The 19,653-nt window shown below is 36.7% G+C and overlaps 1 protein-coding gene across 1 annotated transcript; it reads right to left on the bottom strand.

Annotated features, from left to right (window-relative positions):
* Positions 1-838: 838 nt before the first annotated feature.
* Positions 839-19,392, bottom strand: slc25a10a (solute carrier family 25 member 10a). Its single transcript, XM_056454174.1, has 11 exons — positions 18,750-19,392; positions 16,171-16,290; positions 15,290-15,404; positions 12,576-12,624; positions 12,408-12,449; positions 12,289-12,332; positions 11,300-11,370; positions 11,085-11,177; positions 10,841-10,918; positions 2,504-2,560; positions 839-2,427 (listed from the first exon to the last, which is right to left on the bottom strand). Exons 1-11 carry the CDS (start codon positions 18,837-18,839, stop codon positions 2,320-2,322), a joined length of 867 nt encoding a protein of 288 aa, XP_056310149.1. The 5' UTR covers positions 18,840-19,392; the 3' UTR covers positions 839-2,319.
* Positions 19,393-19,653: the final 261 nt, after the last annotated feature.

Genomic DNA, 19,653 nt, shown 5'->3' with positions numbered 1-19,653 from the left:
AATTTTATGTATTTTTTTCATATTATTGTTTTCAAAAGTGAGATTCACTGAAATATCACAATAACAGGACTGGCATATAGCTAATCTACTATCTGTGCATCCTAAATATTTTGTACAAATTAATGAGAGATTAATAATAACATGCCTCAATTCCTTCCTGACATCGATTGGAGCTGCTTTTTCTGCATGCTTTACAGATTGTTATGCCTTGTATAGCTGATGTAACAGAGTTTACCAGAAAGTAGTGACAGACACATCTTTCATATATATATATATATATATATATATATATATATATATATATATATATATATATATATATATATATATATATATATATATATATATATATATATAGAAACAGAACAGAACAGAAAACATATAAAAGGCCAAACATTAAGATTGTCATTATGAAACAATACAGTGCATATTCATCAAATTCTGCCAAATTAGTTTAATATGTTGGGTAAATGAAACACTTTTTTTACTGATCATAGAGAAATCCCTCAAGATCAAGAAAACTGTCAAGATCACACAATCTACAACTAACAAATGATAGAAAAAACAATACGGTATAATGCATATGGCAGTACATTATCACATGCAGGCAACTTAAATGTCAACATTAATGGCACCGCAAATAAAATACACAGAATCTGCAGAAATGCATTTGTGCCTTTTCTCCCATTAAATTAATATCTTCACCAGTAGTTTGCTTTACATCCTGTCATGGACAGAAACATGGTCTCTGTACTGTCCCTAAAAATGAAAGAGTCTAAGAAATTTTGGCCCTGTCTAAACCTGACATTATATTTTGGTTAAATCAGCCAATATGAAAGTTAATGTTGAGAACATTGCTGTATCCAAATAAAGAGCTTATAGTAAATTTTATGTTTGTCATTTTAGACTTTTCAATTTAAACTTCACTTTACAACGATGTGAAAAGGTGTTTGCCCAAATAAACACCATGCAGTTTTGGAAATGAGGGTTTTATTATTATTGTAAAAGGTAACAAAGGGCAGCAGAATCTTAATTTGATTTAAATCAGAGCTTTAATTAGGCCACTCCAAAGTCTTCATTTTGTTTTTCTTCAACCATTCAGAAGTGGAGTTGTTGACATGCTTTAGATCATTGTTCTGCAGCAGAACCCAATTTCGTTTCAGCTTGAAGTCACTAACAGATGGCAAGACATTCTCCTTCTGGAAATTTTGGTGCACAGAATTCATGGGGGGTCAAACATTTTTTCACATGGGATTATGTAGTTTTGGATTGTGTTTTCCCTCAACAATAAAAACTGCATGATTTGTTTACTTGCGTTATCTTTGACAAATATTTAAAATTGTGTGATGATCGGAAACATTAAAGTGTGACAAACACGCAAAAAATAAGAAATCAAGGGGTAAACACTTTTTCACACCACTGTATTTTAGTTCACTTATTTTACTTATAAAGCCACAAATTAGACAAATTCATTGTTTGAGACTACTGTTTTAGAACAGTGAATGACTGCCTGGTGACTACTGGTCCTTTGGTCACAAGCATGTGGTTTCAGTGATTCATTGCCAGCATGTGTTGGACCCCAATAACACCTGGTTTTAGTGCTAGCTACTTGTGATCCAATAAGCTGAAACTAATGCTAGCACCAGGAGATTTTCAACACAGGCTCATTAGGATGCATTTTTGAGAACTGAGAAATATTTGGTTGCAGGTACATTTGGCTGCATTTTGTGTGCAAGATGAACAATATGAAGCGGTACTTCTGGGATCTCCATATGGACGGAATGATTGGTTTGCTCAAGAGCACACCATGAATGGTGTCAGACTTGAGACACGAAGTGGACCATACCACGGTTCTCGTCCAGTGAAAGACAGTTCCAGACACCAGGTAAAATGAAACACAAAACAAACAGCATGACATTGTGGTCAAAGCTCGTGGCCACAATGGCTTTTCTCTTTTAGTTTGCTTTTGAAAACACAATCGGTTGGGCTTAAGGAAGGATGTAGGTGTATCAGTCAATATCAAGCAGATATAATAGCAGCTGACTGGCTTCTCTCATTGACATATGCGAGAAGGACATTAAATATGCAGAAATGTGAATAGCGGCTTCTAGTGGATTTACGAGAAATGGCAAGCATGAGAAAATATGCCCCAGAAACCTATTTGAGATGGTCAAAAATGTACAAGGTGAACTCTAGTGGATTTGGGAAATCAATAGCTGCAAGAAGATGTAGTCCATTGTACATATTTCTCAGTTCTCAAAAGTGTTTCCCTGGGTACACAATTCCAATCAGCCTGGGTTGGAGATTTTGGGTCAGAGTTCATGTAGCGGCAACAACTCTAAGGCCAAAGTACAGTCTGAGCTGCTCCAGAAAGAGGAAAGTCAGAACAGTGTGAGGAATCAGGCGGATTCCAGCTGGGACCAGGCCCTGTGGAGATAAAACAGTTATTACCACTATAACACACACTGAGAGTATTTAACACAAATGGCATGATTTTTGTTACCTTGTAGAAAGCTTTAGGTCCAAGTTTTCCAGTATCAGACAGACAATGAATCACTCCCTATCACAGAAACATAAGTGTCACAGATGAACATAAAACAATTCTCATTGGCCAATCAGTAATATAGGGTTTACATGACTGAAAAATATGAGCCCACCAGCTCGTCTTCAGGGGGAAAATGTAAGTTCGTAAGGGAAAGAAAATGATGGCTTACTCGCAAAGCACTGTCGTGCAAGGTGATGTTTATTTACAGTTCCAAAAAGTCCATCCACAGTGAAGGTATATACATGTGCTAACAAAAAAAAATACAAAAAAGTACCAAAGAAACAACAAACAGGAAAATAAAATCTGCAAAAATATACTCCAATTATTTCTACAAAAAAAAGCCAATAATAACAACAGGTATCCACAGTATAAGAGTTCGCTCGAGGCACCACAGTAGCACTCTTGCGACGACTTGGTAAACAAGTGTTGTTTGGTAGTTGGGCTCTGGCTTATATAGCCCAAACTCCCGCCCATTTGTGGGCTATACCGTTTACAGGTAAGTATTACCTTTAACAAATACACAAACATTGAAAAACTTAACATTTAATCCACACTTCACATTAAACACATAAAGAAAAAAATCCTTAATATATAATTAACAACAAAACATAAACTATCATAATATAAATAAACACATAATACACACTTCATAAACACAAAACACCCATTCACAAACATAATAGTTTCATCAGCTTCCGTTTGCAGTGCGCATGCGCACACAATCCCATGCATTCTTATACCGGCACTTCCTAGGTGCTCGGTTTGACCGATCGCGACTGGAAGTCTGACTACACCCACACAGACAAACACCAAACACACAAGACAAAACAGGTGAAGTGAAGGTGTATGAAATGCCTATGGATGACTATGAATTGCGGAGAGTGGATTTATGGAAATATGTCCATGTGCTATCGAGATCGCGTGTGCACCCGCTCATCCATTATAGTTTTAGTATGACTCGGCTGGAAACCTAAATAAAGGTGGTACTAATAATGTAGCAGTTACTACTAAAACAATTTATAACTTTCACCTTAAGAAGCCTCTAGTCCAGCATTATGAAAAATTTAATGTATGGAAGCATTTTAGCTTTGCTGTAAAATATAATAATGACAGAAGTAGTTGTGCTGGCACCATTAATTTCTTAGGCCCAATCCCAATTCTATTTTTGTACCCTTTCCTCTTCCCCTTGGCTCTTGAAAGTGTAAAAAGGAAGGGCATAAAAATGTACCCCTAAGAAATGGGACAGCACTACAACACCTGCACACATCATCATGTGATCGCAATCTCTTACTTCATATGAGATCGACTTCTATAGTCATTCTAGATGTGTTATTTTTTGGTATTTATCTTCAGGAAATCACTGAAGGCATATATCATGTTATCATAATGATGTGGCAATAAGCTCATAACTGTACTGTGCATTTACTCCATGGCCATATTCATCAATGTAAACACACGAAAACAACATTAACATTATAGCAGACACTTGTGGTGGAAATTCATTTTATTTATCTTATATTCATTTAATATACTCATTTTGTTCTAATTATAAAGGTCTGTTCTTTTATTCTTCCATGAATGTACTGTTTAAGTTAGACCAAGTGTGACCATTTTAACATCTGTTTAATCACCAGACAAGATCGGGATAATTACATGGTGATTTAACAAACTACATGTTCGGATGGGATGTAGGACTGAAATGTAGATGGTCAAAAATGAAGTTGATGTAACTGTCATTCATCCTGTATGTCACTGATGACCTTGTGGGTATTACAAACTAGATAAAAAGAGAACGCACTCTGTTTCTGCGTATCACTCTCTGCAGAAACTGTCGTTGATGTATGATTGTGTGACCTTCTTTGCAAAGAATAAAACCTTAAAAAAACACTTTGAGTAAGAATTTGTCTTTTTTTACCACTGAGAGAGCCTCAAAGAAAATTGCCACTACACACAGTAAAAAGGTCATTCCCAGCCACTAGACTTTTCTGACAGGGTATTCGAGAGACAGAATGTTGTAGGACTATTATACAGGAGTTATTAACATGGATTATAGATAGTGAAATTTATCGTTTTTTATTTTATCTGTTTTTTTTGGGGTTTTTTTTAAGCATGGTTGTACAACACGAACGCGGTTATGATTATAATAAAACAAATGGTTGTTTGTTGTAAAAATTCGTAATAATGACAATCGTTTCCAGGGCTATCTAGAATTGGGACTCACCTACCTCTCATTTTGCACGTTCACTTGAAGGGGTAGGAGTGTTCCAATTTTCTTGAAGGTGTAGGGCTAAAGGGGAGGCTAGATAACCCTAGAAATTAATTTTTTTAAGGGCAAGGGTTAAGGGGTAGAACTGGGACCACAACAGATCTTAATACTTAAGTTATTGAATATTATGTAGTTACATGAATGCACTTGACATTGGTAGAGACGAGTGAATACAATCCCCCCCACACCCCTGCCAAGAATGAATATAGTTTTTTTTTCTATTATTTATTTTATATATTGCTATTAATTATTTAACTGCTATTAAAATATATTATTAATCAATCTTATCTTCATACAATTTATTAAGTTAAATTAAATTGTCAGGCCCGTAGCCAAGGGGGTTCAGGTGGTTTAAAAGACCAAAAGTTGGATTATTATTATTATGTTTGAATTTATTCAAATGGCCAAATTCTCACTGAGGAAGGTTGAATGCACTGGCCAGTTTGTTATTTGCCAATAGGTTTCAGTTTTTAATTTAAATCAAGTTAACAGATTTCCCCAAAAAATTCTGATAAAAAAATAGTATTTTAAAAATAAGTATATTTTCATATTTAAAGAGTTTAGATGCAAAAACCTCTAAATGCCATTTAATATTTTTTCTAAAATTAGCATTTCTCTCCTACTCCTGTGTGTGGACTCAGTGATTTTACTTTTATAGTGACGAATATGTCCTTTTCATTGCCTTTAAAGTGAAATAACTAAACATAAATATAAGAGGCTGAGAAAAATGCTCATTTTACATGGCATTTAGAGGTTTTGGCATCTGAACTATTCATTTCTTTATTCTAAGAATTTAAAGTTCTAATTTCTATGTGCACATGTGAAAATATTTTTGGTACATCAAAAAGTGTAGTTATAATAACTATCCAACAAGATAATCCAGCAAAAACGAGTTCTTAATATGTCACTAAAATGTAATATTTATACCTCAATTAAACAGAATGAATAATTAATCAGGTGAATAACTGCAAAAAAGGTTCAGTTTTTCAGAAAACAAATAACCCCTCCTTTTAATAAGCTGGCCACAGGCCAGAAAGTGTAATGTTAAAATAATGTTTATTAACTGATAAAGAGAGAGTTTAATAAAGACTTTTGTTTATTTTTCGTACAAATTAAACATGTCTCATAGTATTATTAAAAGATGGAGCACAGGCTGTAGTTTTTCTGACAAACTGTTTCAACCGAAATTGGAGATGTTACTCTAAGAGATTAGGAAAACTGGCAGCGTCATATAGGTGTTTATTCTGCATTTAGTTTTCAGGAAATATTGTTTACAGACTACGTTCAGTCTGCTATAATGTTAGACTGACCGTAAAAGCGTGAACACTAGCAAAGCGGCATTATCATGATGGACTCATTCAGTAGCGAACTTGAGTTCATGTGACTTACACTTTTCGTTGAAAAAAGCTCTTTATGTCCACATTTTTTTCTACTGCCATCCTCACCTGTGTGTGTCACACATCTCACACACATCTTACAGGAAAACCCCCTTCGCACAGTTGTTTTGGCGCTGCTTGTATCTGAAAGCAGCCTCTTACATGACGGCAGGGAAAGGCACAGTCAATCATAATGTTCATATGTTTTTGGGGGGCGGAGTGACTCGAGGAGAGAAAGTGATTTAACCCTTTCGGCATGTCTATGTTCATATTGACAGCGCAATGTTTTTAAGTGAATTAAATTATTGGTGGGGACATTTCAGTAGTTGGTGGATATCTGTGGGGACACATCCCCTCCGTCCACCCTAAATCTATGCCCCTGGATTTGCTATCCATCAAACCACTACTATACACAGAGAAAAACCCAAAATATGTTTGCCATACGGAACCTTACTAGGTTGTACTATACAATGTAAAAAATGCTAGAACTTGGCTTACATCAAATTGCTTAAAAATACCACTTGAAACTAAAATAATCATTAATAAAGTTAGGAAAGTTTATGAAAGCCAATTACAATACTGTGTAAGTACAAGAGACTTTATAGAGAGCTGTGTAACAATGATCTTGTGATTAAAATAAAAGCCAACTTACATGACTCAGAACACACAAGCACTTTTTCTCACATTTGACTATGCAGTTAAAGCCTGTTTATAATGCCATCTGATGATTAAAACTTGCCTAGAGCACTATATGCTGCTAAAAACTTTCCTAGAGCATCATCTGCTGTTAAAAACAAGCCTAGAGCATTATATAATGTTAAAAACTATTCTGGAGCACCATCTGCTGTTAAAGACTAGGCTAATGCATCACCTGCTGTAAAAACCTAAGCCGCGAATTAATTAATAAAGAATAGTGATGCATTTTGAAAATCATAATCAACATAGAATCTATTTTTTAATGATTAATGATTAATGATTTTTCACTACAGCTCTGAAAGCTGTAGGGATAACAGGCCATTGTAGAGGTAAACGTTTGAAGTTTGAAGCAAGTAAGTAAAGGCTTATTTATATAGCACCTTTCCCAGACATTGAGTCACAAAGTGCTTTACAATAAGAGAAAACAAGTAAAAGAACACATGACAATAAAAGAAGGCATGTTAAAACATATTAAAACTAATTAAAATCCAAATACAGAAACACTAATACTGTTAACTAAAAGCTTGACCAAAAAGGTGTGTCTTTAAGTGCTTTTTAAAAAGTTTTCGTGCTACCACACAGAAAGCACGGTCACCTTTATTCTTAAGACGAGTTCTGGGAATGGCTAAAAGGTCTTTGCCAGAAGACCTCAGAGACTGGCTACATGAGTGACTGCTTAAAAGATCTTGAAAATACAGGGGAGCTTAATCATGCAGAGTAATGACCAGAATCTTAAAATGTACTCTAAAACTGATAGGAAGCCAGTGATATGCCTTAAGCACAGGTGTAATGTGTGACCTCCTACTCGTGTTGGTTAAAAGCCTCACTGCTGCATTCTGCACAACTTCCAATCGCTCCATAGAGGATTTGTTTAGATAAGTAAACAGAACATTACAATAATAAAATCTAGAAGAGATGAAGGCATGGACAAGCATCTCCATCTCTTCCTTTGACACAATATCTCTTATTTTTGCGATGTTCCTCAGGTGAAAAAAGCATGTACTAACAACAGATTTAACATGGCTATTAAAACACAGAGCTCGATCAAAAATGACACCAAGATTTCTAATATCACTGCAATTTGAAGATGACAAGCCCCCCAAAACTTGCCTGATCATTGGGGTGATGCTATCTGGACCAAAAATTAACATTTCTGTTTTATCGGGGTTCAGTTTCAGAAAATTGTCTGCCATCCATTTGTTAATGGAGACTAAACAATCCTGCAAGAACGACAGTTTGTCTAGCCTGTCAGGGCTAAAAGAAAAATTTTATTGTACATCTGCATAGCAGTGGTAAGATATACCTTTAAAACTACTGATAATCTTGCTGAGAGGGAGCATAAATAGATTAAAAAGAAGAGGGCCTAGGACAGAACCTTGAGGCACACCACAAGACAGAGGAACAGAGTATGACATATGAGTTCCTATGGACATAGAAAAACTCCTGTCAGCAAGATAGGAGGTTAAACAACTCAGACCTGACCCAGTATGCCCACAAGAGAATGCACCCTTTTAATTAATATTTATATAAATTTATATTGTAATTAATTAAGTCAGAGATCTGAGGTGAACCCAGCCCCTAACTGATGACAGGCAACTCTAGAGCTGATGGACTGAAGAACTAAAGTTAAAGGGCACATAGTTAACCTCTTTTTTATGATTTAATATTAATATTATGGTTCTTCTGAGTGTGCCAGTTTAGGTTCAGTTTAAAACACAATTCAGATTTTTATTATTATAATGTGTTTAAAAAGTGTCATGTTGGGGGCGTGTCCACAGTTCGCTGATTTAGGGGTGTGTTGCTTCACATATAGACTAGTTTCGGGGTCCCGCCCAACGTAACAAGGGGGCGAGGTCATGACCGGAAAGGAGGAGGAGAGGATCAGCATTCAGTCATACATGTACGACTCGGACACAGACCAAGCAGAGAGTACAAAATCATATGTGTCTTTGTACAGTTTTACAGCCAACTGTGTGCTAGTTTCAAGTGCCGAGCTTGTACACAGAAACTAATAACCACGCACACTGAATAAATTTTGACTGAGGCACCGGATGCACCGCTCGAAGCCGTGACACGGCACACCAGACACTCTCTGTGGCGCGGCAGAGACATAAAGTGTCCCGAATCGTCGCGCCACGCATTTTTGAATACTAAACATAGGTTTCTGCAGCGGTCCGCAGCGCCCAGCTGTCGACTTGAGTGTACCCTAATAGAAACCGATGTTTAGAATTCTAAAACGCATGCTAGTTAAGATCACAGGGAGCTTCTGGGATTGCGAGAAATGCAAACGGCTGAAGTATAAGGTAGACTCAATGAGAACTACACATGTTTGCAAACCTACCTAAAGATACAACCAATAATTCTGATTAGAGCGATAATGTGGAGAATATTGATCTTGTGTTGAGCCCAATGAGCCTTGCATCTAAAAATAGAGCAAGGGTGTTCCTTTAGTGGTATCGCTTCGACTCACACTAAAAATGGCGGACATGAATCAACAAATTGAGGATATGATGACGCGCCTGTCAATCAATATTGGTGGGCGGGGGGACCGCACTCCTACGTAAAGTTGCGGTCGGTTTGAAAACCGCTCCAATTGGTCCACCGTTTTTTATGTTGTTAAATTGAAAAAAAGCACTGGGTGTGCTTATATCACCCCAATATGACGGTCTATACACCATACATGCACATATGTCTGTCCAAACAGCTTGAAAAGTAGATTTTTTACCATAGGTGCCCTTTAATTTATGTATTTAGAGGGCAAAGGTGAAGCCAGCCTTTGACTGTGGTAGAGATCTTGGGTTTGCTCCACCTTTGCCTCCAGCTGAGCAGGAGAAAGAGACAGAAACTAGATGGAGTCTGTGGAGATGGCAGAACTACACTGTAAAAAATCCAACTTAAAAAAAGTTTAAATTACTTGTTTTGTTGGTTTGGCAAAAATCAATAAAAATGTCTGTACAACTACATTTAACACATTTACTTAACCTAAATCCAAATTCTCTTCATTAAGTTAAAAAGATTAGTTTTGTGAGCAAAACTTTGCACGTTTACCCAAAAAAAAGCTTCTGCCAACTTGTTACTTTAAGTTGAGTCAATCTCTTTGCTTTGAGTCTTTTTCCCCTGTATATCATTACAAAGTAGTTTTCCCTGTCTGTCCTGTCATGTTTGATCCTTGTCTTGTTTACTGTTACTGTTGTTTTGCTTCCTGTCTTGTTTTCAATTCTGCTTCTAATAAATGTTTTGTTAACATTTGTCTCTGTTTTATTTATTTATTTATTTTTTTTTAACTGTTTATTTGCTCTGATAGCATATTATTTCTTATTACTAATTTGCAAAAGAGTTTTTTGTTCACTCAACTTCAGACATTTTAGGTCAGTGCAACTGATGTTTTCAAAAATTGAGTAAACAAGAAAAAAACAAAAGGAAATAAGTATTGTGAGTTTTTGTCACTCAACTTCAGGCATTCCAGTTCTGCAGACAAAAAAATTTTCAATTGGCACAACTTAAAAGTTTTGTTATAGAGTAGTTCACCTCTCCAGAAAACTAATAATCTTATGTTAACCCAACTAAATGTTTTTTGTATTACTGACAAATAATTTTAGGTCAGTGCAGCTGATGTTTTAAAAGTTGAGTGAAGAAGAAAAAGCGAAAGGAAAATGATTTTTTTTTGTTGTTGTACTGGCTTAAAATTTTTACAGTGTATGATTCTGGGTGAAACCAGCTGGAGAAAAGGCCAGGTTACCATTCAAAAGTTTGTTAGGCCAAATACAGTCAGGCCAGACTTCAGGCGTGGGTTTATGCATGAGAGTCAATTCCAGGTTATGTAGATCCATGAGATCTGGTTATACAAGACTTGGGACCACTGCTTTACTGAATAAAAGTATTAAAAATGATTTACCTTAAACTGGAATGGTGGTTGTAAGATTAATGTGAGAAGGGGAAATTCAAGCAGACTCTTACCCTGTATTCCCCATTTGAATTCATCAGTCTGGTTTTCACCACATCCATGGGCTGACAGAGAACTGTAGCACAGCCTCCCTGTGAAGACAACAATGACAAAAATGTTGCTAAGTGGAATCAACTAAATTGTTTTACATCCTGTTTCACTGTAGGCATGAGAGAGAAGGTAGAAAAAGATAATGTGTATGAAGTCAAACCAACAAACTGCTTAAAATAATAATGGTTTTTGGAAAGGATAACTTACCGCAATGAAACTGGCAACAAAGTGAGTGAAGATGTTGTCAGTCATCAGACCAGTTCCCAAAACCAGCTGCTTGGCCTGGTCATAACAGGACAGCTAGAAGAACCACAGGAGATGAGTGAGGATAAGTGAGTTATACTAAACTGACAGATTATCTGCAATCCATTCAGTGATTGTATGCAATAGTGTCTATGAAAAATTAAAATTGTTTTTATTACCTGCCCCACAGTCACCAAGGCCCCTCTACTAGCTGCCATTGAGGCTCCAGAGAAAAGCTTCCTTATTCCCTCTAGAAAAGATAGCAGGTTGTGAGGCAGGGAACTTACAAACAGAGCTCTATGAATATTTCAATTGACCTCAACCCTTGTCTGTTATCTCTTTCCTGATGGATGAGTAAGTAGCACAGTCTCACAATCTGTCATTACACATTTCCAAATTGCTGTTGGAAGGATTAAACATGCAGACTTTGGCATGCATGCTTTTTCAGCATCAAAATACTGCTGTGGAATATGTTGTGAAAAGGGATTATATTTTTTTTGTATTTTTGTCTCTTTTACTTTTCATTATTCAATTGTAATTGTATTGCTTAAAGGTGATATATTAACTGAACTTCTACTGTTGAGTGTGATATGCTTTACATACTAATTAAGCATTTTTGCAGAAGTAGATGAAGCTGATATAAATGCAAAGATTAAATGTAACTTGCGCTCTGCAGCTATACGTCCTGTTAGCAGAGATGGGTTGAAACTGAACACATAATATGTGCAGTTGAGAAAGTCTTATGCTTTTATGGTTGAGAGAATGCAGAAAATTTGTAAAAAAGATGACGTATGTATCGGTGCGGCCAATGGAAGACTGGAAAATGCTTGACAAGTGACGAATTTCCCCAAACTTCACCTGGTAATATCAGCTGCCTATAAATGTTGAAGTCAGGAAATTTAAGTTGTTGCGCATCTCCTGAATGTAACTTTTGCATTGGGCATGTCAGAATTCTGTGAATCGAATTCTTCATTTGTATCCAATAAATTACTAAGATTTTTGACATTGAAGAAAAAACTCTGCTGACCTTTTTTACTGAACATGCATGGAATTGTTTTCATATTCCAACATATAAATACTAAAAAGTATTTTCCAAGCAGCTTATTCATCCAATTTCTTGTAGACCTGAACCAAATATTTCTCTTTTTTGTAAACGGATTATTCTCACCTTCTTTTAAGACACGTAACAATCCATCAAGAGCGTGCGCATAGCTGCAAAACATCATATGTTTTCAGGAATGATTAGCATTTTGGCTTTAAGTGTAGTATATAATCTTTGAGACTCACTTTCTTCTAAGCACAGGAGGCAGCTTCATATCATTCTGCATTCTGTTATAGTACATTGTAGAAGAAAAGGGACAAAGATAATTATTTTAAGCTTCACCACAAAGCATTTACAACAGCATCTTTCAGTCATGAGTTTCATTCATCTTTCAATTATGAGTTTTTACTCACCTGACATTAACCATGTCTGCTGGTGTCCCAATAAAACCACCAGTAAAACCTACAGTTTAAGAAAATTAAAGGACCTGTTTTAAAACAGTTTCTCATCCTGGAACCTGCAATTTTTTAAACCATGGCTCCACTTCTCAAAACTGTACACACAAAATGCACACCACATGCAAAATGTCTCAAAAATCTTGCAAAAGCAAACACTTATTTTAAAACATTTTTAAAATTATTTCTACATATAGTAACTTCACACATTCAACTACACTGAGAGATGTGAGAAATGTAGAAAATCTCTTACTTGTTCAGATTTCAGTAGAGCACATGAGTTTGTCAAGGCACTCACTCATACATTTATGTACAGAAGCACTGGATGTACAGTGTGTATGCATATTGAGTATATATGTTCACTAATTACAGAACGAGAGAGATATTTTATCATCAAAATAGTGTTTTCATTGCATTGTATATGTGTGAGCCATTTTAAATGTAAGTGTTATCCCACTGAAACACAGGAGCATTTAGGATCAAGTAATATATGTAATGTAGTGAACTGCAGAGTTTTTGCAACAAATTTTAAAGCTTATAATGTGCTTGTAGTTCTGCAGACTTGCTCTAAAGCAGTGGTCTCAAACTCAGTTCCTGGGGGGCTACAGCTTTGCATAGTTTAGCTCCAACTACCTCCAACTCATACCTGCTTAATAGTGTCTAGTAGGCTGTGTCTTAATTCCAAGAGCGCTGAGAACGGACTTGCGTTCTTGTGGAGACCGGTCTTGCCAAGTTACCTCGGAAGAAAGAACTCTGGAGACCGAGAGAACATAGAACACGTTTTCTGAGAAATTAGAGGCTGCGTTCTCCCTGATGGCCATGTGACCTTCATGCGTTTTTAACAGAAAATTGTTTAAACATTAATCAAGTATTCAAACAATGATTTGTTGTTTTTCCCCTTTTAATAATTCTATGATATGCATAAAGACCTTTACAATTACACATTGCACAATACACATAAAACTAATTTTAATATGAATTTCAGCAAATAAACACCCTTAATGTGTTTATGCCTTGATAAAGATTGTCATGGTAATGTACTTTCACCGTTTCATTTAGGGAAACTCCTGAGACAATAAGTTATATCTCTGAACTTTAATATAAATCCATATTAGGTGCTAAGCTTTCCACCTCCTTTATTCAGCCGCAATGATTTCTTGGACTTCGAGTTTTCTGTTCAAGTCTGCAACGATGCATCCTCTATATCAAGAACACATACAGGAACTTTCATGCATCCTCCGTTCTTGCGGTCTTGAGTTTTGGAATTAAACTTTGCTGTTTGAAGATGACGTTACACGAGGATGCAAGGTTGCTGAAAAACACATATTGAGAAACAGCCGTAGTTTTGAACACCTTGATTAGTTGGATCAGCTTTGTTTGTTTAGGGTTGGAGCAAAACTGTGCAGAGCTGCGGCCCTCCAGGAATCGAGATTGAAACCTATGCTCTACAACAGGTAAAATAGTGAATGGTTTCACTAGTCTTAATTATCAATTATAGTGTCTAAGCATTTTGAGGAACATTTATTCAATAGCTTTCAAATAGACTGGACAACTAGTTTTGCATCTCAGGAAGATGTTTTTTGTTGGAAATTTAAATCACAAGTTCGAACATTTTAATAAGACCTTTATGACAATGTTTGTTGGTGTGGGTCATTTATTGTAATATAAAAAAAAATACGAACAGATTGCTATGTATTTCAAACTATCTGCTAAATTTGCTAAAATTACTAGAACTACCTTTAATGTTTTATCTTGATAATATAAGTCTGGAATTTGAAAAAATAAGGCCCAGGCTCTTTTGGTCGATTCTAGCCATCTCTTGTTTACAACCCAGGCTCATTCTCAAAACGTACCGCTATATACATTTCTGCAAAGCGCCAAATACATCCTAGGATTTTCACAAATCCACCAGAGGCCGCTGTGTAGGTTTTTTTGAGATCACAAATTTCTCTCATAAGCGCCATTTGTGCCTGCTGTTCTTGCGTAAATCCACCAGAGGCCGCTGTCAACTGACTGAATGACTGACCTATCGACTGACCCACCCTCCTCCTTCCCTAAATCCAACCGATAGTTTTTTCAAAAAGACTGATTGACCCTGCCCACCCACTTGCCTAAACCCAACCGACAGTTCTAAAAAGCAGTTCTAAAAAAGAAAAGCTCTCACCTGACTTTTACCACGTTTTCAGATTTTAACACATTCTCACCCTGTTATTTACTTGTTTATTTCAAGTTTTTGGCTTCTGTTTTTGTCTTACCCGATTTCTAGAACCGTTCTTCACCAGAGACGAACCCTGCCATCATGGTCAACTTCTCTCTGCGTCTCAAGTCCGCCGATATACATGGCGAGTTACTGGACAAACTGGTAACAGCAGGAAAGACATCCATATAGAGGTAGGCGGTCAGCTGGTAAGCGCGAAAAAAAGAATGGCGTCACACCGCCTCGTAGCATTAATTTTTAAGACGAAATGTAGCCATTACTCTGGCTACATATTTCGCGATTTCCAGAAATGTTCACAGGGCTATGTTTCAAGAATGAGCCTATGTTGCTTGTTTAAGAAATAAAGTTGCTAGAATACACCAATGAACAAATTGTTTTAAGAATTCCTGAGCTTTTTTAATTATCCACAAATGTGTGTTGTAGTCAGTCAGAAAGTTTTCTATGACATTCTCACCTCCAAAAGCAGCTAGTAAGATCTTCTGGTAAAAGGGCATGGGCCCCTGGTTTTGACTGGCCATCTGGTCTCTCACAGTTTCATATATGGCGAAGCGGGTCATCGAGTATGACATCTAGAACAGTTAACATGGCATCATGCTGTCAAGTGTGAAAATGTGCACCACTGTGAAAATATGTGCCTCAGCCTACATTTTTGCAATGTGTAAAAAAATGCATTGCACTGGGTATTCTTTGTTGCATATTTCAGACAAATCCTCTAGTTTTTTCGTGTTTCAGATAAACGCCCTTCTTGTAGATGTGCATGAAAAGGTGGGGCTTGTTGTACAGATCACTTTGTGAAGCATTGACCTTAAACCTTCCCTAATCCCAACCAATTTTGCATAGTACAACACAGTAAATAGTGAGATACAGCGCAAACTATCCACCATGGAAAAGTTGTCCATTTAAAAAATGCTGGGTTGTTTTAACCTAACATTGGATCAATTATGGAGAAACCTAAATGTTTAGTTAAAAAATTATTTAAATGTAATAAAAAACTTAATCCAACTGGGTTTGTACATATTTGACCCAATATTGGGTTAAAACAACTTATAAAAGACACCATTAAGATGCTGATGGTACTTCTTTGATGTTTAACTAAGAACTGCAGTAAAATAATTCTTTATTCATCAATAATATGTCCCTGTAATTTTCATTAGTGATATTTACAGAACAAATGATCCCTCCAGCATTTATTTGACCTATAAACAGCAGTCAAACATACTGTTAAAAAACGTTTCGAAGTTTCACAAAAAAAAGTGAGCCAAAGTAGATATTTCCAATGACCCATGTTGACAAAAAAGATTGAAAAAAATGTAAATCTTCTGCCTAGGCACTAACCTGCCTGCAAAGGGAGGCACTGAGGCCATTGTAGAGTGCAAACACCCCATCACTGCGCACCACCTGTACAGCCATGCCGGTCATTCTCATCTTCACCTCCTGCTGGGTCTGCAGATGAACCTGTAGGTGGACGACTAGTTTATGGCCAACTCAACTCACCACAAAATGGGTTGCCATTTTATATACAATAAAGATACAGACAGACATAGATAGATAGATAGATAGATAGATAGATAGATAGATAGATAGATAGATAGATAGATAGATAGATAGATAGACAGACAGACAGACAGACAGACAGACAGACAGACAGACAGACAGACAGACAGACAGACAGACAGACAGACAGACAGACAGACAGATAGATAGATAGATAGATAGATAGATCTGATTTGATTAATTGATAGGTTTGGTCTTTGTAAACTGCTTTTCTCATCATGCTTATGTTGGTCTCTTTGGTTGTGTTTATACACACACACAATATTTGGACAATGAAACTAAAACACTTACTTACTGCAGAATTAAATACAAATTAATTTAATTAAACTTTCATGTTTCCACTAAAACTGTTCATTTGGGAGCTTCACAGGGTTAATATGCATGGCCTGGGTGCTATAGCCAAACCTTTGGTCACTCATGTCAATGCCAAATGCCAGCTTCAATGGTGCCAGCAGCAACAATCTTGGGCTGTGGACAATGTCCTTCACTGTCTTTCCCACATCTGGGAGAGTTACGGTGTAGAGACACCTCAAAGAAGAGTACCACCCAGACTGCCGCATGCCCAGAGTGAACCATAGGGGTGGATCAGTGATGGTTTGGGCTGCGATATCATGACATTTGTTAGGTCCAATACTTGTGCTAGATGGGCGCTTCACTGCCAGAGACTGCCAAACCATTCTGGTGCACCCAATGGTTCAAACATTATATCCTGAAGGTGGTACCGTATATCAGGTTGATAATGCATGAATGTTTGTTTGAGACAAGGTTTGCTCATGAACCCTTGTATATATACAAGGTTTGGACAACTGAAATGCCTGGTAGTGGTACAACAGTCTGGGTGGTACACTTCTTTGAGGCTTCTCCACACCGCAACTCTCCCGGATGTGAGAAAGACAGTGAAGGTGGACTCATCAGAGAACAAAACATGTTTCACATTTTCCACAGCCTAAAATTTTGGCTGCTGCACCATAGAAACAGGTTTTTAGCATTGGCATGAGTGAGCAAAGGTTTGGCTATCACAGTCGGCCATGTATATTGACCCTGTGGAGCTCTCGACCAACAGTTTTAGTGGAAACAGGAGAGTTCAGTTGCACGTTTAATTATGCAGTAAGTTGGCCAGCTGTGGTTTCTTCAATCGGTGCTAGCTTCCAGACATCCCTTTCAGAAAGCTTCCTCTTGTGTCCACAGTTACTCCTGTCGGATGTGGTTCTTCTTCTTGGTGGTTTGCTTATATTGCTCTGGATACTATGGCTCTTGATACATTATGAAGACTTGCTGTCTTAATCACAGATGCACCAGCAACACGGTACACCAACAATTTGTCCTCTTTTGAACTCTGATATGTCACCATATGACATAATGTTGTGTGCATTGCAGTATTTTAAGCAAAACAGTGCTATTACTTTGCAAATTAAACCTTCACACTCTGCTCTTACTGGTGGATTGTGCAATCAATAAAGACTGGGTACTAGCTGCTCAAACTTAGCCATGAAACCTCCAACGCTAAACTGGCCAGTGTTTCAGTTTCATTGTCCAAACCCTGTACTTTCGCAATCCATATCAATTGTATTTTGTAACCATAAATGTCATTTCTGCCACATGCTGTCTTTTCTAACACAGGGGGCAGTTCGGTGAAAATGACAGTGGTGGAAATGACATTTCTCCATTTTCATGTAAAAAAAAAAATTAAAGAGAGTTTCACCGATTAGCTTTGAATTGATACTAGCGTTACATGTGTACAAAACTTCATGTGTAGTTGATAAAAATTGTAATTCCCTCCATCTTGAGCATGTGCTCTAATGTCACCATTTATTTTCATAGAAACCACCCAAATAATCTTTCAAAAACTTTTTAAAGGGACAATACAGTGTTGTGGTGGAAATGACACAGATACTGTGTGACAGCTATATTTTGTATAAAAATTTATAGTGATAGTAGTCTGACAATAATAACTATAAAATATTTAAATTATTTCACTAGTGTTTAATTAAGATACATTATTAGCTAACAGATAAATAATATTTTAAAATGTTATTTTCAATGTTATTTCACCAAGTCTGGGTATGCAACAAGGAAGAAAACAGTGATTTTGACACCTAAACGGAGGTTGAATCATATGAAAATATAATAGAAAGGTAGTAATTTTTTAACAAGTGACTTTTATTGTTAGTTTAACAAAAACTTTAATATATATATATATATATATATATATATATATATATATATATATATATATATATATATATATATATGCACGTAGTCTAAGAATTACCCATACAGTAACAGTTTAAGCTAGCCTATTTTTTTAAACACATGCACACTTTTTCACACATACAGTGCGCTACACATGGTTAATGTACCTTTATCAAGTCAAGTGGGTGAGTGCAACAGGCAGCCGCACACGAGGCAATTCCTCCGAAGTACCAGCGTGAAACACGCGTCTCTGTCATGGCTGAATCTCGGTCTATTCCGTCAGGATGAAGGAATGAAGCGGTTCGGTCACACGCGACATTAAACGGTCTGACCTGAGATAAAGTCCGGGTGTTAATCCCCAGAGGTCAATTTATTTAGGCGAATAACGTCCGTCAGGTGTCAGTATGCCTTCTTCACCCGTCATACGCGGCATTCAAATGCGCATAATCTAAGTGCAAAAAGTTGCTCGTTTCTACAATAATAACGTTCACTGACACACGTGGGTAGGGCACTATATTAAAGCGTCCTGTTGTCATCTTGAACACTCGACATTAAAGCTTGTTCATCTGACTTAATGTGGAATGCCACAGCGACATCATGGGACATGCAGAAGGCGTAACACCTTAGACGGTCTTCATTTAGAAAATCTTTTTGTGCGTATGTTTTAATGTTCAAATGTATGTATCGGGCGGCTTTTGGAATCGCAGCATTACATTTAGTCATTCAGTTCTCGAAAACAATGTAATATAATCTACGACAGTTTTATAAGGATTACGTTAAAAGCGCTGTCTGTAGGTTTCGGTGTGTGTACGTGACACTACAGTAGGCCTATAAATAGAATCAAGAAATATCTGACCTAAGTGGGGGTGTGCGTGTGCGTCCAGTAAAATCCACTATCAACTTGTAGTGATTGCTGAGGTGGACTTAATCATTTTATAATTTAATTGTATTAATGAGTTATTTTATGGACTTATTTAATAGGCTGTTCTTCAAACCATGGGTCAGAATTAAATTTGTGCAAAACCCCACATGAAGTCATATCTTCTTTGTTGTGCAAATTATATTTTATAT

The sequence above is a fragment of the Danio aesculapii genome, chromosome 3 (assembly GCF_903798145.1).
Source record: "Danio aesculapii chromosome 3, fDanAes4.1, whole genome shotgun sequence".
Classification (NCBI taxonomy): domain Eukaryota; kingdom Metazoa; phylum Chordata; class Actinopteri; order Cypriniformes; family Danionidae; genus Danio; species Danio aesculapii.
The sequence above is the reverse complement of the archived record's forward strand: the minus strand, read 5'-3'. Positions and strand labels throughout refer to the sequence as shown.